The sequence below is a fragment of the Balaenoptera borealis genome (assembly GCF_965194805.1).
Source record: "Balaenoptera borealis genome assembly, chromosome: 12".
Classification (NCBI taxonomy): domain Eukaryota; kingdom Metazoa; phylum Chordata; class Mammalia; order Artiodactyla; family Balaenopteridae; genus Balaenoptera; species Balaenoptera borealis.
The window spans coordinates 45,338,146-45,362,375 of NC_138869.1; the positions used below are offsets into that span (position 1 = coordinate 45,338,146).

Below are 24,230 nucleotides of genomic sequence, written 5' to 3' on the forward strand. Positions count from 1 at the left end.
ACGCACTCTGCACTGGCCTCTCTGCATGCCTGGGTCTCTCAGTGCGCGTTCCATGGAGCAGTGTGTGAGTCTGCACACATGTGCACATGTACAGAGCTGCCACCCAAGTTATGCGATATGGAGGCCCTGCCAGTGGGTCAATAGCAGATGCGTCCGTGTGACACAGGTAAGTGTACACACCACCACATTCCTGTGACTGTGGAGTCATGTATGTGTGCAGGGGGTGTAGGAGAGGTGCAGGTGGGTGTGTGCACATCTGTGGTGGGGTTGGGTAAGGGCCCTGGGCTGTACTGCAGGGGGACAAGGGCAGGTGGACCAAGTGGAGGCTGTCTTTTGGGCACTACCGGGCACTACAAATTACCAACAACGCTGGGAGAGAGGCTGGGCAGGTCTTGCCCCATTTATCAGGTGTAAAACTGGGCTTGGCAATGGCTGTGACGCTACCCAGTGAGTGGGGAATGAGTGAGGGAAGACCAGCCCCCAGCCTTCCAATTCCCCTAGATGTGGCTGAACAGGAAATCTAGGCTCTGGGGAGGAAGTCAACAAGGCGCTTCTCTTCCTGCTTGAGCCTAGGCAGCACTGCCTTCCCTCAGCTACAGGTACAGATAAGGAAACTGAGGCCCAGAGAGGGGGAAGGGCTGGCCCAGAGACACCCAGCATAAGATTAGATCCCTCCTGCTCAGGGCCTGGCCTGCCTGCCCTGTTTGTTGCCAAGTGGTGGGACCATACGCTCCTGGATCACCTTGCTGTCTCCACATGTGGCTATGGCCACTCTTCAGCCCTTGGCCCTTCCTTCCAAGCCCCAGAGACCTCTTGCCTGCCCACCGCAATGTGCCAGGCCACTCACAAACCCGCCAAGACCCTGCTCATCTGTGAAGGAGCGCTTGCAACCCGCCATGTACTCCACTCCACTGGGGATCTCTCTTCAGCCTGGCAGGACGGGGCATGCCTCCCACCAGCTCAGACTTGAGTAGAGCATTGGTGGGCCATCCTTTCTGCATTTCCACTGCCTGTCTCTGGATGGGGCCTCTCGGCCTCAGTGTTGTCAGCTGTGAAAGGGGCAGTGACGTGGGTCATTCCCTGGAATCCGCGTGCCTCGGTAAGTGAATGGAGAACCGGAGGCAGACAGCAGACTCCTTTGTTACAGGCTTGAACCGTGCGCCCTCCCCCTGCCGGGATGTCCGCTGGAACAAGGCTTCCCACCACCTTTTCCAAGGTCGCAGGCCCTGGCGCGCAGACAACCGCTGGCTTCACGCTCTACCGGACCATGCTGAGACTCAGGAGTGCGGGCAGGGGACTTTCCCAAGGTTACTCAGGAGTGGCCGCTGGCCACGGACGCCCTGCCCACCGGGGGCAGCCTCGGTTTACCCTACTCTCGGCCACAGGTTTCATGAACCCACCTGGTGCTCCTCTTGTGCCGGCCCCTGTGACTGGTGCGGGCGGAGGAAGGTCACCGGGCTGCACCTAGGCCCGCAGGGAGTCAGAATGGGGGCGGGGGGGAGGGGAGGGGAGGGGGGTTGTAAAAGACCCCGCCGGGACGAGGAAACCAAGACTGCTTCCTAGACACACCCCGGCTCTCCTGGGCGTGAGCAAGAGCGTGTGCGTGTGTGTGTTGGGGGGAGCGGGGGGCGGGTCAAGCTCCCACCTCCTCTCCTCCTTCTCCCACTCCCCACTGCGTCCCAGGAGACTTCAGACCCCGGAAGACAGCAGACTAAGACCGCAGGAGAGCCCTAGTGCGCGGGGGAGAATGGACGCCAAACCCCGCCTCCTTCCAGGCAGGCCCCCGCCCTCGACTCGGAGCGGTACCGGGAGGCGAAGCGGGGACGCGGGGTTGGGGTGGAGTGGCCTTCGGGGGCGGGGCCTTCGGGGGCGGGGCCGACGTGGGGCGGGCGTCCGCGAGAGAGCAACCGCGGCGGTTTTCCCGGCGTGCGCCTCCGCGCCGCACAGGTAAGGGATGGTTGGAGATCGCGCGTCTGGGGTAGAGCCCTGCTGCTCCCCGCCCCTCCTCGCTCCAGGTGGGACTTTAGTCTCCGCGCCCCCTCGGGCCGCCGCGCGCCGGCCCTCCACGACTCCTCGGTCCCCGGCAGCGCTCACACCCGGGCCGTCCGAGTTTGTCCGAAGGCCCCTCCCTCCCAGCGGGGTTCAGCTTCGTCCTCCCTGCCCCTTGGTCACCCTGTCACCACGGGACAGCCTCCCTGGGCCCGTGCCTGACACGAGGGCAGACAAACACGTGGGCAGTGCCCAGGGGCTTGGCCTGGGCTGTGGGGCGACCCCACGGGGCCTCACCCAGCCTGAGAGACTGCCAGGAGGAGGTGACGCCGGCTAGTGTTGCTTGCAGTGAGAACGGCATGGGCAAATGCCTGGTGGTGGGAACTGGATCCCATGTTTGGGAAATTCCAGTGACTGCATGTGCCTGGCCAGGAAGAGGAAGGAAAGCTGTGAAAAAAGCGACCAGAGAGATTGGGAAGGTGGGGGGTGGGGTCTAGGACAAGAAGCCTGGAGCCACGGAAGGGCAGAGGAGGGGTGCGGGGGGAGGGTGGGGGGAGGGGCCCAGGTGGAGGCTGGGACCCGTCAGCTGTGACAGTTCCGCGCCTCCTCCCTTGGGCAGCTCCTCCCTCCTCTGCCTACCCCTGAGTTTGCTGGATGATCAAGGGGATTACAAGGCAGCCCAGGAAAAAGCCTCCACAGCAAGCAGCACTTCCTTGCCTGTCCAGACCAGGAAATAACAGAGTGAGTACCATGACAGGGTGTGGCCCAGGGACCTGAGGGGCCAGGCCTTGGAGGAGGCAAGGGAGAGAGGGACCCAGCATGGACAGAGGCCAAGAATGCAAGAGAGAGAGAGGGAGAGAGAGAGCAGGTCTGGTTGCTGGTTAGATTGCCACGGGGACTGGCAGCTGACTCACCTGGACACGCCAAGACTAGCCAGTCTGTCTTCACCCCGCCCCGTGGTGAACCTGAAGGCTGCCTGGGAAGCCTAGGTACTTGCTGTGTGCCCTAAGGTGAGTCGCCCAGCCTTTCAGGTGAGCTTGGTGGGACTGGGAGCCAGAGGCCTGGGTCTGAGCCCTGTACATGCTCTACAGTTAGTGCCTCTGGGCCCTCCCATTGCTTTCTGGGCCTCAGTTTCCCCATATGTACATCATGTGCAGTCTACTACTAAGGAACCTTAGAGCTGGATGGAGTGAGAGGGTAAGGAGGCCATGCCCTTAACCAGAGAGGAGTGGGTTGGAGGTGGGACTGGGGTTTGAAAGGGGAGACTCCTGCCGGGTCCCTGGGGTGTTAGGTTCAGCACCTCTTCCTCCTCCCTCGCCAGTGTACACACTCAGGCACACTCATGCCTGGCCTGGCCCCTGCCCTCACACTCTCCTCGTTGCCTTCGGGATGAAGCCCCAGAACTCCCTAGCCTGGGAGCAGAGGCTCTCGGGACCACCAGACCAGATGTCTAGCCTCAACTGCAGTCTTCTCCCCACCCACCGTCTCACCAGCCATGCTTAACCTCTGGCCTTTCCTCTGGGCAGTGTGACTCGGTTTCCTAGGGTTAGAGATCCTTTTGGGGCCACAGACCTGGAAGGGTCCCAGAGTAGTGTTGCCAGTTTGTGTCGGTAAGACATCCTCAGGGGCCCCAGGCTGCACTGAGAGATAAGGGAGACTGAAGAGCAGGTCCCCATACCCAGAGGAGCTCCCCTCCACCGGTTTATCCTTTCTAGGGAGGCCTAAAATAGTTTGAAAAGCTGTGATTTAGTCAGACCTCCATTTCACAGAGGAGGTGATTGAAGCCCAGAGAAGAGCAGGGCTCTGGATAAGCTGGGGCATGGCCAGGTCCGAATAGCTGGGCAGAGGTCAGAAGGGGGTCCTGTGGGAGCTGCTGAGGTGTGAGCCATGGGTCCAGGGTAGGGGATCTTCTGCCAGCCCCATGGGGGCAAGGAGAGGAAGCCGAAGGGGGAGAGGAGCGCCCTGGGTGTGGCATTGGTTGGGGTGGGCCCCAGGTAAGTGTCGGGGATCTGATGTGCAAGGCCTCCCAACAGTGGGTTATCTGCTGCAGGTCCCCAGCTCACCCTGATCTGGTTCCTAGTCTGTACCTCCCATCCTGGCTGCACCCTCCCCCCTCCACCTTTAGCTAGTGTCCTCACCTCTCAGCTCAGACCCCGACAGAGTGCCAGCTGAGGGTGGAAAGGTCACTTCCCAAAGGGTCTTTCCATTCCACCAGTTTCTGGAGATATGGGTGAGGGTCAGATGGGCCCAGACCGCACTTGCTGTACCCCTGACTCCTTGGCTGTGTTGTCCTGGTATGTCTGAGCTGACTTGGAGCAACCCTCCCCCAGTCCTCCACAGGGGGCTGGGGCTGCTGCAGGGGGCCAGCAGAAAGAGAAGCCTGCAGTTGGGTGTCCAGCCATTTCTCCTTCCTGCTTCTCCCTCCCAAGGCCTCGCCCTCCTGAAGCAACAACAGCAGGAAAGGTGGGGCAGGAATGCCTGGGCCTGGGCCCTTGGCCAGAGTTCTGAGGCACTCATCTCACTCTGCCCCAGAGCCAATTCCCTGGGAATTGTAGGCTCTGGCAGGGGCCTGGAATGCCCTTTGGTGTCTTTGGGGTTGGGTGGGGAGGGATGAGACCCCTTCCCATTTGGTCCTTTGGGTCTGTCTGTATCGCCTCATATTATGTCTACAGCCCCACCCAGATCAACCAACTCAGAGCCTCAGAGTGTCAGAGTCGGAGAGAGGCTGAGTCTGAGGGTCTGGGGTTAAAAGACTCTAATTCTCAACCCTGAGATGTACAGTCACGTAATCTGGGCAGATGACCTCCTTTGCCAGGTCTGGTAGGAGAGGGCTGTGTCTGATTGGAGGATGCAACCTGGCTATGGGGGTGGGTTTGAACCCAGGCCCCTTGCTCCCCCTCCCTCCAGTCAGGAGGCTGCGTTCTCAGGTGATCCTGCTTTCTTGGAGGGTCCCGCTGTCCAGGGCAGGAGGTCCAAAGACCTGCCCACCCCCATGGCCCCCATGTCTGGAGTAGAACCTGTCCTGCAGGTTGCAGGGGGGCATGAAGGGTCTGGCTCCTGCCCACACTCACCTCACCCTCTCATGGCTTGGAATCATCTCCTCTGCAACTGTCACCAAGTCCGTGTCCCCAAGTCTGACTTTGAATCCCATCACTCCCCCACTCTGAGGCCCTCCATGGCTCCTCTGTTAGCCACTTAGGCAGCTCTTGGTGGGCCACCTGCAGAGCCTGGGCCTTCATGCCCATGAGCCTTTGCTCTCATGGTTCCCCCACCTGCATGCCTTGTCCTCCTCTCTGCCTCTTTATTTCTTGCCCATCCTTCATGGCTCCAGCAGGAAATTTCCCACTTCCCCCAGACCTCTCCTACATAGCCCTATTGGGTGACAGGGGGTCCTGAGCCATGGCCTTGAGATAAAGGCTGTGCTCCTCCGAGAGTATGTCCTTGTTTCCAGAGAGTCAGTGGAGAGAGGGCTAGGTCGGAGCACTACTAGCTGTTACTCTGAGCCCTTGGGAGCCATGGTGGGTGTTTGAGCAGAGGAATGAGCAGGCCAGAGGGCTTAAGGAGCATCTGCCTTTTGGGTAAAAAATAGATGCTTCCCTTGGCAGTTCTGAGCCCTCTCTCCCACTCCTTCGGGCTCCCCTCAGCTGGGCCCAAGTGGAGCATGAGCAGGGGTCACTGGCCAGTTCAGAAACTCCCCTTCGGGGTGACCTGGGCTCCTTGCTCAGTTCTGAGGTAGGGTGGTCATGGGCCTTGCTTTTGGGCATATGGCCTGAGAGGGCACCCTGCTCCCATGGCTGCTATTCGCTCTAATCTGTGCTTGGTTCTCAGGCCCTGAGTCTGGCACCCTGGCCATGTGCAGCCCTGAGGAGGCAGCCCTGCTGCGGCTGGAGGAGGTCTTCTCAGCCACACTCGCACGCATCAACAGCTGTGTCCTCCAGCCCCTTCTGGAGGCCGGTGAGTTGAGGGGAGGGTGGGGGATGCAGGAACCGTCCTAGGGACAGGAGTCCTCCCTTGTTGGACCTTCTGACTACAGCTTTCTCAGCTGCAGATGGGAGCGGTGACATTTGGTGTGGGTGTCTTCGGATGGGTCCAGGGCCCTCACCCCCAGTTGCTGGCTGCTTCCTTCTCAAAGGGACCCCAGGGAACCAGGCTGTGAACCTCATTCTAGCCCAGACCTGCTGTGAACGGAGGCGATGTTCCATCTCTCCCAGGGCACAGGCCTGGATTCTCTGCCTGAATTCTCATCTTGCTTTCACCCAGGGCATGACTGGAAGGCAGGATGCCCGGTTTGCGAAATGACCTTGGGCAGGTGCCTTCCTCTTGGGGGCTCTGTTGGTGCATCTGTGAATGGCAGGAGACTACAGAACCCTATGGACTCCACATTCTGGACCTGAGGAAGCTCTGAAACTCAGGGGGAATTCTTGTACTTGGTGGCCCTAGGTCATCAGTGCTGTCCCTGTTTAGTGAGGAGGTGCACACGTGCCCCTGTTGAATCCACAAGCGTGCTGCCCACTGCTGTAGCCTGCCCATCCCTTGCTGAGCTCAAGGGGGCACAGGGGCTTCCAGTTCTGTCCCAAGGACCCCAGGGATGTGGGACCCTAGCTGCAGCTCCAGGGCCAGGGGTGCTGCTGCCCGTCGGGTGACCACCCAGGGCCTCTGCGTGCTCCCTGGAAGGTGGAGCGGCCCTGTTCCCCTCACAGTGTGCTTGTGCTCCTGCCCCAACTCCAGAGCCCTCAGATCCCTGGGGCAGAGAGTGCCTACAGCTCCTGCAGCAGCTGCACAGGAGCTCCCAGCAGCTGTGGGAGGTGACGGAGGAAAGCCTGCACTCATTGCAGAAGAGGCTGCGCCACCCGGACTCCATCAGTCTGGAATCCCTGCTGCTGCTGCACAGCGCTGACCGTGTCCTGCAGGTCCACCTGGAGTAAGATAGCCGAGGCGGGGCTGGGGCTGGCACTGGGACTCACCTGGGTCAGGGCTTCGGCAAAGGTTTGGGTTCAGCCCTGGGTTTGGGTGTTAGCCTGGTGGCAGGCTCATGCACCCCAGATCTGAGCCTGGTGGCCTCCCAGGGAAAAGAGACTTTGAGTTAGAATTGTCTAGTTGGGTCAGTTAAGACTCAAGGTCACCAGTGCCCAGAGCCAGGCCCTCAGGGCTGCAGCCACTCAGTGGGTGGGATCTGGGGACACCAAAAGGGCAGGGGCTTGGGTCTGGAGCTGAGGGTTGGGCTTGCTGGGTGTCCCCTGTGCTGCCTACAGGTACCTCGAGTCCTACACAAGCTGTGTGGCAGTGCAGGCCTTTCAGAAGGCAGTAAAGAGGAGGAGGTGAGCACGGAGTGCTGCAGTGGGCCTCTGAGTTGGTGGTGTCTGGGAGGGAGGGCTTGGGGAAGCCACGTCCCCAGAGCAGTGAGTGTCACGGCCCAGGACTCATCCTGAGCAATCCTGGCTCTAGCAATTACACGCTGATCCACACTGAAGAGAGGGAGGGAAGCCTAGTGAGGCTGTGAGCAGAATCCATATACCAACTAGCGGGGGTGACCCAGGGGCGGGGAAGCATTCCTAATTGCTACTCAGGGTGGGCTTTAATCTCTGAGATACTGCTACCAAATCTCCAAGAGGGTCACTCAGCCACTGTTTTTCTGATGGGAGAGAGGTTTGGGGTCTGGGACTGGTCCTGGGATCTGGGGGATTAGCCAGGGCAAGGGGGCAATGGTGGCAGGTGCGGGAACGGAGGAGGGGAGAGTGAAGGGGTGTGTGGCCCTCCCTCCACTCAGAGAGTACTGGCAGGGCCAACGGAAGGCGCTGCGGCAGCTCCTGTCGGGCATGAACTCAGAGGGCTCGGTGGGCACAGCGCTGGTCCAGGCCCTCCGCCAGCCACTCACCCATCATGTGCAGCAGTACGTGCTCCTCCTGCTGAGCCTCGGGGACAGTGTTGGGGAGGTAGGTAGCAGGGGTGACGGGGAGTTGCTGGTTATCAGGCCTGTCTCCCGTGGGGAAGCTGAGGGACGGGAGAAACGGGCCTCTGGCTCAGGGAACCTGCCTACTCAGGAACCCTGGTTTGAGAAGGACCTGGCCACGCCTTGGGGACATGGTCTTGTTCTGGGGGGTTTGAAGGGACATGTCCTTGCCCTGGGGTATCTGAGGTACATGGCCCTGCCCTGGTGGAGCCAGCAGAGACCCGGAGAACAGATGTAGAATCATGTACTGGGTGTGAGGACACATGGCCCAGCCCCAGCTGGGGGAGTCATCGAATGGTCCTAAATCCCCTGGAAGCGTCCTCCTACTACCAGAGGAGGGGCCGGCAGGGAGAAAAGGGAAAGCTTAGACTTAGACCCAGCCCTCCTGGCCAGCTGGGGCCAGGCCAGGGCTGGGGCAGTCATCACAGGGTGTGAGAGGATTCTGATAATACCCCGCCCCGGCTGCTCTGTCCCCCTACAGCGTCACCCCGCCCGGGAGCTGTTGGTGCACGCAGCCACAGTCTTTGGGAACTTGCAGTCCTTCATGAGGCAGGAGCTGGACCAGGCCATGGCCACACAGGCCCTCTGGCACACTCTGAGCAGCCGGCTGAGGGTGAGTTTGAGGCCTGAGGGGCAGTGAGGGAAGGGGTTGCCGTCCGGCAGGGGCCCGTTGGGTAGCTTGAGCTGCCTGCTGCTGCATTCTCCATGCCTCAGCTTCCCCACCTGGGTGGGGGGCAGTGGCTAAAGCAGGTGTCTGTGACGTTCCCCTGTCCAGCCATCCTCACCCATTTGCTGAGCACCTCCTGGGCTGGGATGTGAGCTTCTGGCTCTGGGGAAGAGTGGTCAGCAGAACCGACCCTCTCTCCTGGGATGTCACTGAATGATTGCACCCCCGAGTCACTGCCTGTATTGCCCCTGCAGGAAGGAAACTCCCCTGTGCTCTGACAGGGCGTGACAGGCTTGGGGCCCAGTGCAGAGAATTAGGAGGACAAGTGAAGGGGACAAAAATTGCCAGAGAGAGGCAGGGATTGTAGAACCCTGGGTGAGAGTTGATGGAGGCTTGGCTGGGGCCGTGGCCTGAGATGGGGTGGAGGAGGACAAAATAAGGCTTCAAGAGAAGTTGTGCTGTCCTGCTGGGTATAGCCAGGAATGAACCCCCCCCCCGCCACCTTGGAGCCCCAGTGCCCATCACTGACCTGGGAGCCTCCAGGAGATGCTCAGAGTGTTGGGGGGAGGTGCCTGGGGCAGAGGCGGGCAGTGGAGTGGCCGGCAGCATCCAGGACAGAGGTCCCTGAGCCTTGCACCTCCCTCCTCGCCTCGCCAGGATGTGCTCTGTACCCCCGCTCACCGACTCTTGCAAGACAGCCAGGACATACCTGTGACGGTCACCCCACTGAGGGCAGAGCGTGTGCTGCTCTTTGATGATGCCCTTGTCCTGCTACAGGTAGGGTGGGGCTGGCCAGAGGTCTTGGGGTCACAGTGGGGGTCTGGGAGCTGGTTGAAAAAAGGAGTAGGAAAGAGACATGTGGCTGGGAGCGAGAACTTGGGCCTGGGGAGGTGATGGGGACAGAAAGGCAGAGTGCTAGGGTGGGGGCAGCAGGTGGAGCCATCCCTGAAGGAGTGTGGGCTATGGAGAAGGGCTCTTCCAGTCTCAACTCTCCACAGCTGGCATCCCTGTTAAATGTCTTCACCTCAGTTTCCTTATCTGTAAAATGGGACAGTTGTCAGTTTGTCCTTCAGCAGATGGCAGACAACTCCTAGTTCTCTTCCTCCCATAGGAGAGGAACCTCAGACAATGGTCATAGGTGGCCCATAGTGGCTGAGGAGGGCTGCATGAACCATTCAGGGCACATGCAAGGCTTCTAGAGAAGAGTTCCATGTAGCAGCAGTGCCCGGGCTCTCGGCATTACAGAAGTCAGGAGGGAGCCAGTACTAGGGTTTGGGATTTGTTATGTGGCCCATAACCTTGGCTGTGCCTAGTTCCCCCTGAACTTGTATTGCCCTTGTGATAGCCAGAGCACTGTCTTCTCTATCCCCCTAGAGTGTCAGCCTGGAACTCCCCTGCAGATAGGGAGGCTGAGGCCTAGAAGGGATGCTCCTTGCCCATCCAAACTTGTGTCTCCTGAAGCCTGGTTTTGGGGTTTTGATTCAGTTTGAGTTTCCCTCCACTCCCGATTTCACCCTCTGTGCTCCAGGTACACTGAAGAGATACTGTCACTAAAAAGTGCTGAGCCCTTTCCCATCTCTGGACCTTGGCACGTCCTGTTGTCTGTGCTGGACCCTTTCTTGTCCTGGCCCATGTCTGGCACACTCCTCCTCCCCTTCAGGCCTGGGCCTGGTACCGCTTCCACCTGTGTCTGTTGCCAGGTGTAAGGTCACTCCACAAAATCTTCCAGAGGAAGGGAGGTTTGGTCTGGCTCTCAGAGCAGGGATGACATTCCAAGTAGAAGGAACAGCACATGCAAAGGTTCAGGCTGAGGAGAGTTTGTGGCAAACGGAGGAGGCCCGGGCAGTGGAGGGGAGTGGTCTGTGTGGTCTCAGGTGTCAGGCTCAGCCGTAGGGACCTTAGAGAGGTTTCCAGCAGGGGCTAACAAGATCCACGCATTTCCAGAAGACCACTCCGGTGGCCCTGATGGAGCAGAATGTCGGGAGTGCAGGAGGCTGATCCTGGGTTTCTGGCCAGGCCCTCGGGTGGGAAGGGAGGTGGAGGAGCTGCCCTGGAGATGGGGAACGGGCAGGGGTGGTGTGGGACTCAGTGCTGGGCGTGCCGCACTGAGCGTGCTGGGGACACCCAGCGATGTGCCAGCGAGCTGCTGCTTGGGAGCAAGGCCAGACCAGAGGATAGGTGAGCATCTTGCCCACCTGTGCCCCATCTTCTTCCAGGGCCACAGTGTCTACACCTTTGATCTGAAGCTGGTGTGGGTGGAACCTGGGCAGGACGGGTGAGCACCCCCATCCAATGACACCCCAGGCCTTCCCTCCCTCTACCCCATGTAACCTGCCCACCCCAGGGCTCTGACTTGGGCCCTCCCTCAGCACCCTCCTGGACAGAGCTGGGGCCTACTCATCAGCTCCATCTGTCTAGGTGCATGTTTCACCTCCTCACGCCTGAGGAAGAGTTCTCCTTTTGCTCCAAGGACCCGCAGGGCCGGGTGAGTGTGGGCGGACTGTGAATTCGGGGAGTGGGGTCAGGGGAGTGAGGGAAGGTGACAGGAGGGTAAGGGGAGGGCACAGGTATACAACCCTGGAGGCTCATTGGGAATGTCAAGCCTCTGGAGTCATGGTCAGAGTGAGTCAGGGGTCAGCCTGGGCTCAGGCATCAGAATGCTGAAGAGAACAGGTGTTTTTCTCTGTGAAGCCAGAGTTGGGGCCTGTTCGAAGGTTCTGTTTGGCTTCTCTGGGCAGGCCCGAAGCTGCAAACAATTATCTCAGGTCTGGATTAGGCCCCAGGGAGCAGCGCGGGAGCCATTGGAGGTCCCCGCAAGTGATAAGAGTGGGGTGTGGGTAGGGTGATACCTGATGCTGCCCCAGGAGGCTTCCTAGAGGGGCTGCCTCCAGCAGCAGTGGCCTGTCCTATGTTTCCCTGTCCCCCCGCAGGTGGCCTGGCAGTGGAAGGTTACCCAGGCTGTGTGCCAGACCTTGCGTGGGAAGAAGGACTTCCCGGTGCTGGGGGCGGGCCTGGAGCCTTCTGAACCCCCCACCTGCCGCTGTGGAGCATACACCTTCCGTGCGGAGGGCCACTTCAACCAGGCCACCTATGAGGGCGAGTGGTACTGGGGCAGGCCCCATGGCAAGTGAGTGACCGAGGCTCTGGGCCAAGCCAGGCAGGGATCCTCCTGGGAGTCTGAGGGGCAGACAGGACCCATATGGGCCTAATTGCCTCGGGGCATGAACCAAAGGCTCTTACCCCCTGTGGTGAATTCTGTTTGTCCCCCAGAGTCTCTCTTAAGTCCTCTTGGACAGGACCTGGCCCATTGTAGGTTTGTGCCAGATACAGTCTTGATGGCAGTGAGGCTACCGAGCGTGGGGGAGACATCAGGAAGCCGACCTGCAGGGCCCACGGTTACCATTCTGTTCTCAGGCGGGTGGAAGAAAACTTTCGTGTCTACATAGCATTGTCTGGTGATGGTAGAAATGTTTTGCAGACATTCTGTCTTCCTCAGTCCTTACAGGAATGCTCTGGGGGAGTGTTATCACCCCCTTTATAGGTGCAGAAGCTGAGGCCCAGAGACTGGCATGACTTTCCTCAGGCCTCAGGGCAGGTTCTAGGGTGAGCCTGGCCTCAGTTGCGGGTCGACACGTCCCCACAGTCAGATAGACTTTTGAAGAACATGGCCCCAACTTGTGCTACAGCTGGCGAAACCAAGGCCCAGAAAGCAGAAAGGACTCGCCAAGGTTACGCTTGCAAGCATTCCACTCATTTCTGATACCCTGCCTGCTTCCAGAAAGGGCTTGAGGAAGCTTATGAACAAAAACACAGAAAAAGCAGTGCTGTGTCAGAAGAGGAGACAAGGATGGTAGAAACCCCACTGACTAGCATTTGGCTTGAGCTTGAAGGTTAGCTCTGAGCTTCCTGTTGGTCAAGGGAAAAAGGCAACCTAGATGCTTCCAGAGCTCTCCCTGCTGGGTGTGGAGCGCACTTTGTGAGGCTGCTGGGGCCATTGTGCCAGGAGTAGAGAAGGGCTGAGAGCCCATGTGGGGTCATAAAGCTTGGAGAAGAAGGCTGAGTTGGGGCAGAGAGTCCAGTCCAAGGGGGATCGAGGCCTTGGAGAGAGTCTGCGGTGGAGGCTGGCTGGGGGTCTTGTGTGTGTTGAAGGTCTGGTGGGTCTGGTGCCCATGGACCTGATGCCCGTGGACCTCGACTGTGTTCCAGGGGAACCCTGAAGTGGCCAGACGGGCGGAATCATGTGGGGGATTTCTGCCAGGGCCTGGAGCACGGGTAAGGCTGGGGCTGACACGGGACTGTGTGGTGGGCAAGCAGGGAGTGGTTTCCACCCCTCTCCACTGTCACCAGCCTGGCCCCATCCTAAATTCCCAAACCTCAAGCAGAAACTTGGAGGCCACGTGGCCCAGCTCCACTCATTGTCCTAAAGGGGAAACTAGGCCTGAGGAGGGGGGCAGGTCATGGAGGGAGTGGTCCAGGGCCAGAAGGCCCTCCCAGGGTGCATGGGGGTTGGGGTGGAGATGAGGTGTCCTGAGGGGCTCTTGGGAGCAAGATGGGGCTCAGCACCTCTCAGATTCTCCCCATTGTCTGAGAAGCCCCCTTGGAAGAGCAGGGACACTCCTGGGCATGGAGAGGGTGTGACAGGTGTCTTGGGCCAGGGCTGTGGCCCCAGTGCTGACTTCCCTCCCTGCCCACCCACACTGACAGCTTTGGCATCCGCCTGGTGCCCCAGGCCTCCGAGGATAAGTTTGACTGTTACAAGTGCCACTGGCGGGAAGGCAGCATGTGCGGCTATGGCATCTGTGAGTAAGTGACCCTTGGCCTGATGGCAGGACAGGCTCGTGGGACAGGCTCGTCCTCTGGGAGGCAGGGCCAGCCATTGGTGACCCTCCCCAGGTACAGCACCAGCGAGGTGTACAAGGGCTACTTTCAGGAAGGCCTGCGGCATGGATTTGGGGTCCTTGAGAGCACCCCGCAGACCCCTCAGCCCTGCAGGTACACGGGCCACTGGGAGAGGGGCCAGAGGAGTGGCTATGGCATCGAGGAGGACGGCGACAGGTGAGTGCTCTGCAGCCCTGCAACAGGATTGAGGGGCAGAGAGGGCCCTCACAGACCAAATGCCTCAGGGCACGGGTTCCCTGTCATCACTGGGTCCATTCTATCTGTCCCCCAGAGTCTCTCTGAAGCCCCTCACTTTCTTTCCACTCCCTCGGTTGTTGCTGAGGCTCAGGATGAGGGACCCTGACCTTGACTGCAGGAGCCCCCCCACTCTGGCCCCTCCCTGCGCTTTCAGAGAGGAGTTTCTGACCCCCTGATCTGGTCCTATCAAAGGATCACAGCCCTTCCAGGCTCTCTGGGCTGAGACAGAGCCCAGTGTCCTTGGCCTGACATTTGAGGCCTTGCCTGCTCCTCTGACCTCATGCCTGCCATGCCACCTGTGTACCCCCCAGCCTTCTAGACCGCTGAACGTCCCCACGTATCTATCGTACACTACTACCTCAATGGCTTTGCATATGTTAAATGGCACCCTTACTCCATCTGTCCTTCCTGCCACCTCTCCCGGGAAGCCTGCCAGGATGCCCTCCCCCAGGCAGGCTCCCTTCCTCCTCCACCCTCATTCCTCTTGCAGGTCCTGACCTCACCTGCCCTATGTCTGACTTGAGTGGATTCAGGCCATGTCATTGCTCCTTATCTGACCCCTGCCCCCCACCCCGGTCCCATGCCAGCAGAACACACAGAAGGTACATGGGAACAATTCTGATCCAACTCTGGCCCTACTCTTTCCTCCCCCAGGGGTGAGCGCTATATTGGCATGTGGCAGGCTGACCAACGCCATGGCCCAGGGGTCATGGTCACCCAGGCAGGTGTCTGCTACCAGGGGACCTTCCAGGCAGACAAGATGGTGGTGAGTGCAGTGACCCACGTGCGTCCTGAGCTACCCTTTCCCTGCTCTGGGGGCTCCAAAGCTGAACTGAGACTGGTCAGTGGTGGATGGGGCAGGAAGCGGGGTTCCGACGTGCTGGAGGGAGCCAGAACCTGGGCAGGAATCCAGTTCTGCCACCCACCTACCCTGGCCTTGGCCAAGTCCCTTCCCCTCCCAGCCTCAGTTTTCCCATCAGCAGCTCAGGTGAACTACTTATCATAATGACTCAGTAAAATAGCAACAATGAAGTGCACAGTAATGAGGATGCCAGCAGCTTCTACTACCCATGTTTATAGACCCCTAACTGGGTGTCTAGCTCTGGGCTAAGCCTCCCAACATGATCTCGTGGGATCCTCCCAGTAGCCCTGGGGTCATGTTATTGTCCCTAGTGTAAAAGTGACAAACATGAGGCTTGGAGAGGTCAGAGAACCTGCCCAATGTCGCATCCTGTTGAGTATCAGAACTGAAGCTCAAGCCTAGGTCTCCCGCGCCCGGGCATAGCCCTCACCTTCTGCCTCACCCACACCCTGCCAGGTGCTTGGCACATAGTGAAGCTCTGGCCTGATGGCTGTTATTGATATTGTGGCTTGTTTGTTTATCTATACTTTGTCCTGGAAAGGATTGAAGGAGGAAGAAAAGGTAAGAATAGGCACATAAAATAGATTCAGGAATAAGTAGAACACAAATTGTATCCCATTTGGTTCTGAGCTTCCTGGCAGCTGATGCAGCACAGGAGCCTGTTCAGCTCCGCTGTCCCCGGGGTCAGTGACAGGGAAGTGGGGATGGTTCAGGAAAAGCCCAGTACTTCCTGAGCTGTAGGTGGGAAGGAAGGGTCCCCCAGGAGGCTTCTTGAGAGAGGCTGCTGGAGGGGAGGAGCCAGGTCCCAGGGTGTCGATCAGGGTAACCCAGGGTCGAGGTCCATGGGCCTTGTGCTCAGTGCTCAGCAGGCCAGGGGCTGGCATCCCACCTAGGCACAGTCCTGGGAGGTATGGCAAGGCTCAGGACCCTTCTGCCCATGGGTCACTGCCCACCTCCCCTCCCCACCGCCAGTCTTCTGGCCCTTCCTAACCCACTGCTCCTACCCTCCCCGCTTCCTTCCCTAGGGCCCAGGGATCCTTCTCTCTGAAGACGACTCCTTGTATGAGGGCACCTTCACCAGGGACCTGACCCTCGTGGGGAAGGTGAGAGCCACTGAGACCCTACTCCACTCCCTGCTGAGACCTTGGCTGGGGTCTATAATCTCCCTGCTTGGATCCAGGGCTGAGGGTAGGTGGAGCAGGTAAGGGAGGGCCTCTCCCATTTCCACTACATCTAGGGGGTGGGTGCAGCGATCATTCCCTGCTGCGGAGGTGTGATTTGATCGGGTGTGAGTCAACAGGGGATAGGTAGGCTTGCCTTGGGTGCAGAGGGTGCTGGTGGTCTCCTGGCTGTGTCCCCTCCTGGCCCCCAAGATAGGGATCCACCCCCTCCACCACCACCATCAGTGCCTTGGACAGGTGCCCCTGGAGGCGTTGTCCTTCAGTATGTTTCTGCCTGAGCTGACCTCGCAGAAGGCAGTTGTATCCCTGCTGGGGCCTTTGGAAATGTGGGGGCTGTTTGACTGGAGGGTACTATGGCATCTAATGGATGGAGACTAGGAATGCTGTGAATGGGACAGTCCCATGCAGCAAGGAATTGCCCCTCCTCAAGGCTGGTGATACCTCATGTCCTCCCTAGGCCTCTGCCTACTTCTGGACCCAGTGGTGGTCCTCCCCACTCTGACCCGTGAGTCCCTTCTCTGTCTCCCTCGCCGTTTCCTGCCTCAGAGATGAGCCCCTTGGTGGTGGGCACAGTCAGGGGCTCCTGCAGGGGTGGAGGATTATGAGCCCCTTGGGGTGGGGCAGATTGAATGGATGGTGGGAAGGCCATCCATCAGTTTCTAGCCTCTGTGACCCAGGATGGACAGGCATGAGGCCTGTCATGATGGGATGGAAGGGCAGCTGGACAGACATCCCTGCATCTGTCTCCCGGCTTCCAGGGCAAGGTCACCTTCCCTAATGGCTTCACCCTGGAGGGCTCTTTTGGCAGTGGGGCAGGGAGAGGACTGCATACCCAGGGTGTGCTGGACACAGCTGCCCTCCCTCCAGATCCAGGCAGTACCCGCAAGAGGTGAGAGACTGACCGTCTGGCCTGTGTATTCTGAAGCCTTTCTGGGGGGTGTGTCTGTGTGTATCTGTGTTTCTACCCTAAAGACTCAGGTCTCATTAGAACGGCTTTTCTGTACCTCCTCTTAGCTCTTTGGAGAGTTCAGAGAGCTCAGGTCACATAACCCTTGTCAGAGACTCTTGGAATTAAGGGCTATGTGACGGTAACTCCACATGCCACAAAACTGGAGAAAAATACTATGTGTAGGCTTTGCTTAGACCCTGCTTTTTTTGTAGGAAGGGTACAAGACAGTTTATGAAACAAAACAAACAAGAATAAGATAGAAAATTAAAGTGTGAGTTGAGCTTACAAGAAAGGGAGGTGCAGATAAGCCTTATAATCAAGCATTAGCCTGGCTCTGAGTTCCCTGGCAGCCAGGGTAAAGAAGGAAACTTACTAAGTGGAATCACTGTCCCTATCATGGGGTATTTGAGAAGGGGATGGACTTCTTCCCTATGGGGACAGAGTTCTTCCTTGGAAAACTTCCTTGGAAAACTTCCTTGTTCAGGTGGTGACTCTTACTATGTCTGTTGAGGTATGGGTGGTGGTTCTAATGGTGCCAGCCAGCATTTCACATGTTGATTACTTGACACATTGTCCCTGCATGTTTCTTTTCCCTGATAGCAGGAGCTAAAAGTGGATGGCAAACCCTAGGGGTGTGAGCCCAGGTTGGGTGCAGGTGTAGGAAAATCTGTGAGCGTGACATGGGAGAGCAGTGCTCCTCCATTAGACACTGCACCAGACACACACATGGCCAGACCCCTAGGCCTATTGGCTGAGACAGGATCAAGCTCAGGAAGGACCCAGGTGTGGTAGGAGGGAGAGCGGGGTCCCGTGGCGGGGGAATCCTGGGATTTGGGCCCTGGTCTCTCTAGGCCGAGACCCCACTCTCTGGACTTGGCCTTCAGCTCTCCAGATCTTTCTGTTTCTTTTCCAGTGCTCTGTGTGCCCCTGTCTCTTTTCTCTACCACGGAGTAGATTCTCTCTGACCCTTCTCTGCCTCCCGTTTCTCCTCCTGGAGCCTTGGAGGTCAGGCCGCTCTGCATCCCCCACTCCATCCACCCAACCTGGGCCCTGACTCTGGGCCCTGACTCTGGGCCAGGCTGGATATCCCCACCTCTCCAAGGGCTGGACAGGGTCCTGCCCAGCATGGCTCCATCCCTATCCATGTCTCCCACTGCCTCCATCGCAGGCAGCTGGGCCTGGGCGTCTTCCCCGTGGAGAACCGCTGGCAGGGCGTCTATGGCCCCTTCCAGGACTTTGTTCAAGCTGGCTGCCCTGGAGACCTGCGGGAGGCCCTGCTGGGCTTCCACGTGCAGAGCTCAAGGGAGCTGCGCAAGTCCCAGGAGTACCTGTGCTGCGAGAGGTGAGGCCCAGGCATGCGTGGGCGTGTGCACCCATAGGGCATCCAGAGCTCAGTGTTGGGGTCAGTGGGGCTCTGAGTGGGCCAGGGGAGGAAGGCTTCCCAGAGAGGGCAGGCCTGGGCGTGGGTGAGAGACGTGTGTGTGTGTGTGGTGCCCCAGGACCCACCCTGAGGACCACGCAGGCAGAATGGAGGACATCCTGGAGGAGCTGCTGCAGCACCGGGCGCCCGAGGCCCTGCAGCAGTGCCTCAGGAAGGTAAGGGCTCCAGGGGAGGGTGCTGACCAGAGGGGACAGGCCTGCCTGTGGGCCCTTGCTGAGAGGGCCTCGGTGCTCCCATCTAAGAAGTGGGGTCTTGCGTGGGCATGCTGTGCTCCAGCCCACGGTGCTGAGTATCTCTTTGTTGCCTTTGCACCTGCCCAGGCCCTGAACAACTCTCTGCATCCCCTGGGAAAGCTGCTCCGGACTCTGATGCTGACCTTCCAGGCCACATACTCAGGCATTGGGGCCAACAAGCACCTGCAGGGGCTGGCGCAGGAGGAGGTGAAGCAGCACGCCCAGGAACTCTGGGCCGCCTACAGGTGAGCTTGGTGGCACATGGGGACAACCACTGCCCTGTGACCCCAGGGCGGGGGGGTGGGGGGAGCTCTGCCCTTTCCAAGCATCAGCTCTGCCTGGTACCCTGGGTAGGAAGGGTGCCTTTGCCTTGGGTCTGGATCGAGAGAGAAACAGGGTGGGTTGGTTAATATGCAGCTGGTGAGCATAGGGGTTAGAGGGTGGGGAGGTGATAGCAAGGCCTGACTGCAGCCAGAGTCCAAGCCCCAGCCAGGCCCTGGGCTAGCCCTGACCCCAGGAGAACTCTAACCCCACTGCAAGCTGAGCCTGACCTGGGCTCAGACACCATCTCCTGTCCTGTCCCGGCTGAGCTGTGACCTCTTCAAACACTATAAACTGAAACCTTAGATGCTGCAGTTAGTTCTGTCGTAGGGTTCCAGGACACTCAGGCGGACATCCCGTACTCCCAACCTCACTGCTGGGGTTTGGGCCGCTGGGCTCTGCAGGCCTCAGGCTCCATGGGGGCGGAGCCCACCTGCCTGGCCTTTGGTGACTCCCATCCTGTGGGAGATGGCAGCCACGCCACCCCTCCTTTTGGTTTGCAGGGGTCTGCTGCAGGTTGCCTTACAGTGCAAGGGCCAAGCCCCAGAGGAAGATGAAGATGCAGAGACAAGGTGACTGCCCCCATTAGGTCTGTGGGGTTCTCTGCCCTGGTGCAGCCAAGCTCGGGTCCTGGGAGTCCTTATACCTTTGCTCCTGGGCCCTCCCTCGGGGGAAAAGGGTATTTCTTGGGAAATGTTAGGGGTTCATGCTGTTGACCAAATATTGTTCATTGACCATTCAAGAATCAGAATGATCCATGACCTCTCTTCCTTGAGCAACCTGGGGAGGGGCACTGCCACAGTGCATCAAATGCATCTTTGTTCTAAACATGTTATCCCACCCTCATCTCTTGGGTGTATGGCGGGTGAGCAGCTGCCTCAGGCACCTCCTTCTCCCTGTGCACAGATGTGGAAACTGAGGCCTGGCAGGGGCTGAGCCTGAGGTCACACAGAGCAGGAATTAAGTGGGTCACTAAATCTGTCTCCCCAGTCCCCCGAGACCAAACCTTACAATTTGCCTTCAGATTCCAGGCCCAGAGATCCTGATCAGAGAGGTCTTTCTGTTACTGCATTGCAGGAGGCATGGGCAATGGGGTTAGACATTAGGGAGAACTTCCCCCTGAGTCCTAGGAAGCACAGAAAACTAGGAGGCAGAACTGGACTAGCTTGGAATGGCTGCTGAGAGCTTTGCTGCAGGTCACTCATCTATCAGGGCCCTGGTTTTGCTTTCAATCAAATGGGGATCAAAATTCTGCCTCAGCTGCCATATTGGTTCTCAAAGTCAACTGAGAGCGTGAGGTAGTCACAGATGACAATTGGTTGTGAAATGACTGAGAACAGGCTGGGAAGGGTTTTCTCCGGGATGGAGGAGGCTGGAGGCAGGAACACTGTGGTGGGACGAGGAGTTCTGTGGGCTCTTTGAGGGGCAGCTCAAATAGATCCCCACGCCCACCCTGCTGACCCTGACCTGTCCTGGTGGCTCTCACTCAGGGAACTGCATGTGCACAGGTTGGTGCTACCCCTTGTCCTGCCCAGCTTCTACTCGGAGCTCTTCACGCTCTACCTGCTTCTTCATGAGAGGGAGGACAGCCTCTACAGCCAGGGCATTGCCAACCTTAGCCTCTTCCCCGACACCAAGCTGCTTGAGTTCCTGGACGTACAGAAGTAAGCCTCCCTACCACGCCACGTTTGCCAGAGTTATTGTGTAGCAGAGGGTACAAACCCAAATTGTCTTCAGCAAAAAAGCGGGGAGGTTAATTGGCTTGTGTACCCATGAAGTTCTAAGGTGTGGCTGGATTCAGGTGTGGCTGGATCTGGGTGGTCAGCTGCATGATAAAGGAAGCAACTTCTCTCTTTCTCTGTTGGGCTGTCTCTGGCTCCCCCGTATGGTGACAAATATGGCACCAGCCACTCGAGGTTTATATTCTCCCAGCTCAGGCCCCACAGGGAGCTGGTGTCTCCTTCCCAACAGCTCCAGCAGAGCCTCTGAAGTTCCTCCCTGGCTTGGCTGGGGTCTTGAATGTGCCCCTGAATGCTGGCTGCGGCCCAGATTGGCCAGGCTGGCCTCAATATCTACCACTGGGGCTGGGGCAAGGTCGCCTGCTCCCAGCTCTTGGACTGAGAGTGGGAGAGGGGAGATCCTCAAGGGGAAACCGAGGACTGTTCCAGAAGTAGGTCAGGGCCTCCCTTCTCCCCTCAGTCATCAAAATATTCTTTCTCCTCCATGCCCCTTTGATCCATTGATACTACCAGTGTTGAGGGCATGAACACACTCTCTCCTCCCACACCTGGTCCCCTTTGTCTCAAGGTGATGGCGCTTCCCATTCCCCCTCCTGCCAAAAAACCTTGTTTCCCCTTCCGATGTGGTGAATGTTTCCTGTATCTGACCAGGCACCAGCCCAGAGACCTGGTTGTCCATGGCTTTGCAAGTGTCCGTCCTCCCCACCCCTCCTGCTGCCTCAGTGCCGCCTCCTCCATGCTGGCCTCCCTGCTCCATTGGCTCTACTTGCCTTGTGTGGCATCCCTACTTCCCACCAGCCTGGGCCAGCTCACTGAACCCCTGGAGCAGTTTGCACCACTGAGCTCTCTGGCCTGACCCCCAGGACTTTGCCCAGGAGGGTTCCCTGGCCTGCAGCACTGCCCGTCTGTCTCCTCATTGTGTCCCAGTCCCACTCGTGTTTTGGGGCTGCATGGAGGGCTGCCCCTCAGGGAATCCCTCCTGCCCTCCTCTTGCCTGGGCTTCACACAAGCGTTCCCAGATGCCATTGTGCATCCCCTGCCCCTTTCCCCTGCTCAGCCCTCCTGGGGGACATGGAGATGCAGGGAATTTGCCCTCTGACCTCAGACCCCGCACCCTGGTCCTGGCAAAGCTTCCCATCTTGCTTTAATTTCAGGCACCTGTGGCCCCTCAAGGACCTCACGCTGACGACCAATCAGGTGAGAGTGTGGGCCCATTACCTGCCCAGGAGAGGGAGGCCTGATCCTGAGCTGGGCCCCCAGGTTTGCCCAGGCTTCCGAGCAGCTCTCTGCCTCATGGTCACTGGTCAGAAGCTGCAGAAGCGGGTGAGGGAGGAGATGGCAGGCTTTCTGCACTGTTCTGATTTCCCATGTGGGTGAGTGTACAGCCACAGTGACCAGGTTCAAGCATAGGTTCCACCCTTTTACTGGCTGTACGACCTTGGGTGAGATACTTGATCTCCGTGCCTCAGTTTTCCCATCTGTAGAAGTAGTCCCTGATGCAGTACTAGTACTACCTCATGTGATTGTTGTCGGGAGATGTGGGCCAGAACACAAGGGGCATTGGTTCTCAAATTGTGTTTGCTGGATTGGCAACATCAGCATCGTCTGGGAGCCTGTTAGAAAAGCAGATTCTTGGACCCATCCCAGACCTACTGAGTCAGAGACTCAGGGAGTGAACTTGGAGTTGGTGTTTCAGCAAGCCCTAGGACTCAAGAGCCATTGACATAGAACTGGGTGGCACCCAGTGACCATTGGCTGTTATGATGTTTATCTTCTTTTTCCATTTTGATCCTCCCAGCCTCCTGGAGTCCATTTACCCCACTTTACAGTTGAGTAAACTGAGGCTTACAGTGGATCTGTGACTTGCCCTGGGTCACTCAACCCTCTGGGCAGAGCTGTTGTGAAGCCAGTGATGGGGAAGGGGTGGGTGGTGAGGGGCTCGGGGGCCAGCCCTGACCCTGGGAAAGAGGAGGTGACAGAGCTGGGGGGCTGCGGCCTCATCTAACCCACTCCCCCAACCACGCAGAGATACTCCCTGGTCAGAGACAAGTGCTTCCTGTCAGCCACGGAATGTCTGCAGAAGATGATGTGAGTCCACAGCCCAGGGAGGGTGGGCGTGGGTGGCAGGAGTGTTGGGGCCCCTGGTTGGGACTGAACCTGAGGGCCTTGATCTGGAGCTAGCTACCCTGATGCAGCACCACGGTGGACCCCCGGGAGAAGCTGGAGGTGCTGGAGAGGACATATGGGGAAATTGAGGCCACTGTGTCGCGGTTGCTCGGCCAGGAGCACAAACTGCCCATGGACGACCTGCTGTCGCTGCTCATCTACGTGGTGTCGCGTGCCCAGTGAGCCCCAGCTGGGGGTGGGCTGCCGGAGCTTCCCTTCCCACCCTGCCCACCCCCAACCAAGACATACTCCAAAGTCTTTGAACATGGGGGTTTATGGACACAGCCTTTCTTGGTACACATGGGGAAGCTGAGGCCCAGAGAGGCCCACCCAGGGTCCTGTGGGTGCCAAACTCAGAGCAGGGACCACACCCCAGGTGTCCAGCCACCCAGGCCAGAGCTCCTTCCCGGCCGCTCGGTGCCTGTCCCTGATAGGTCCCCTTTTCCCTCTCGTTGTGGTGGCGGTGGTTCTCCAGAATCCAGCACCTGGGAGCCGAGATCCACCTGATCCGTGATATGATGGCCCCTATCCACACAGGAGGCCTGTATGACTTCCTGCTCACGGCCCTGGAGGTGAGGGACAGAGGCGGCGGGCCCAGGCAGAAATGCCCTGGCCACTGGGGCAGACCCCTTTCACCCCAGACACCATCACGGGGATGAGCTCAAATTCACAGCTTCTGTGTGTCTCCATGGGAAGGGTCCTCACAGAGCCACTGCTCTTGCCCTTGTTAAAAGGGCTGGGTGGGGGGAGGTGGGCACAGTGCATCCCGGCCCTCGGATCCCCAGGGCTGAGTGTGTTCCCGGCTGCACCCCTGAGCACAATAGGAGAGGGAAGGGCCCATTTCCTTGCAGACTGTGGCTGAGGGCTGAGTTGGAGACACAGTGGTCCAGGCCCGGGAGGTGGGTGCACCCCAGTGTCAGGCCCTAGAGCCTGTGCATGTGGCTGAAGCAGGCAGGCCAGCTGGCTTCAGCCTCGCCTCTCTCCCGCCAGTCCTGTTACGAGCACATCCAGAAGGAGGACATGAGGCTGCATCGCTTGCCCAGCCGCTAGAACTCCAGGGAACCGTGGTAGCTCAGCTTCTCCTGGACAAACCGCAGAGCTGAGAGGGGCCACCGTGGAATTCCCGTGGAGTGAGCATGGCCCAGTCTGGCCCTTGTGGCCCACAGGACAGAAGGCAGGATGAGCCCTGGAGGTGGCTCTTGGAGGAGATGAGCGTTTAATTTCTTGCAGGGAGATGCTGCTGCTGTCCTGACTGGGAGGAGGGTGAGGGCGATGGGTGTGGCCCCAGAGCTGGTGGTTTCCCCTCCCCTGCCCCCTGCCACTCTCTAGGCCAGCCTCGGGTGACCTTTTTGACCTGCAGCAGCTCATGGACTGGGGACAAGGAGCCCCTGGCTTCTCCTTGCCTCATCCTTGCCTCCAAGTTATTGAGCCTCTCTGGGCTTCAGTGTTGCCATCTGTAAAATGGTGGACTACATGGTCTGTAAAGGGCCTTCCATCCATCTTGCTGACTTCTGGCATCCTTCCGTAAGTCTGACTTTGGTCTGTTGGGCTGTAACTGAAGTTCTTGTGTCTTGGGTTGTGTCATTCCATTTCTCC

At 58.8% G+C, this 24,230-nt stretch overlaps 1 protein-coding gene across 28 annotated transcripts; it reads left to right on the forward strand.

Annotated features, from left to right (window-relative positions):
* Positions 1-30: 30 nt before the first annotated feature.
* On the forward strand, positions 31-24,133 carry ALS2CL (ALS2 C-terminal like). 28 transcript variants are annotated; one of them, XM_082347348.1, is made up of 30 exons: positions 31-166; positions 1,148-1,385; positions 1,684-1,775; positions 2,609-2,730; positions 5,818-5,943; positions 6,690-6,910; positions 7,242-7,307; positions 7,757-7,922; positions 8,421-8,552; positions 9,264-9,383; positions 10,823-10,881; positions 11,025-11,091; positions 11,537-11,733; positions 12,813-12,878; positions 13,311-13,409; positions 13,500-13,661; positions 14,397-14,508; positions 15,630-15,707; positions 16,544-16,674; positions 17,903-18,076; positions 18,234-18,330; positions 18,496-18,653; positions 19,233-19,301; positions 20,220-20,393; positions 21,623-21,665; positions 22,267-22,296; positions 22,495-22,556; positions 22,664-22,813; positions 23,110-23,206; positions 23,625-24,133. In XM_082347348.1, exons 4-30 carry the CDS (start codon positions 2,644-2,646, stop codon positions 23,682-23,684), a joined length of 3,003 nt encoding a protein of 1,000 aa, XP_082203474.1. In that variant the 5' UTR covers positions 31-166; positions 1,148-1,385; positions 1,684-1,775; positions 2,609-2,643; the 3' UTR covers positions 23,685-24,133. The 28 variants fall into 28 exon arrangements, 24 of the variants coding, with proteins under 24 accessions (XP_082203474.1, XP_082203475.1, XP_082203473.1 ...); XM_082347349.1 differs by having other exon boundaries at positions 1,148-1,307; XR_014232628.1 differs by lacking the exons at positions 31-166; positions 1,148-1,385 and having other exon boundaries at positions 1,528-1,775; positions 22,650-22,813.
* Positions 24,134-24,230: the final 97 nt, after the last annotated feature.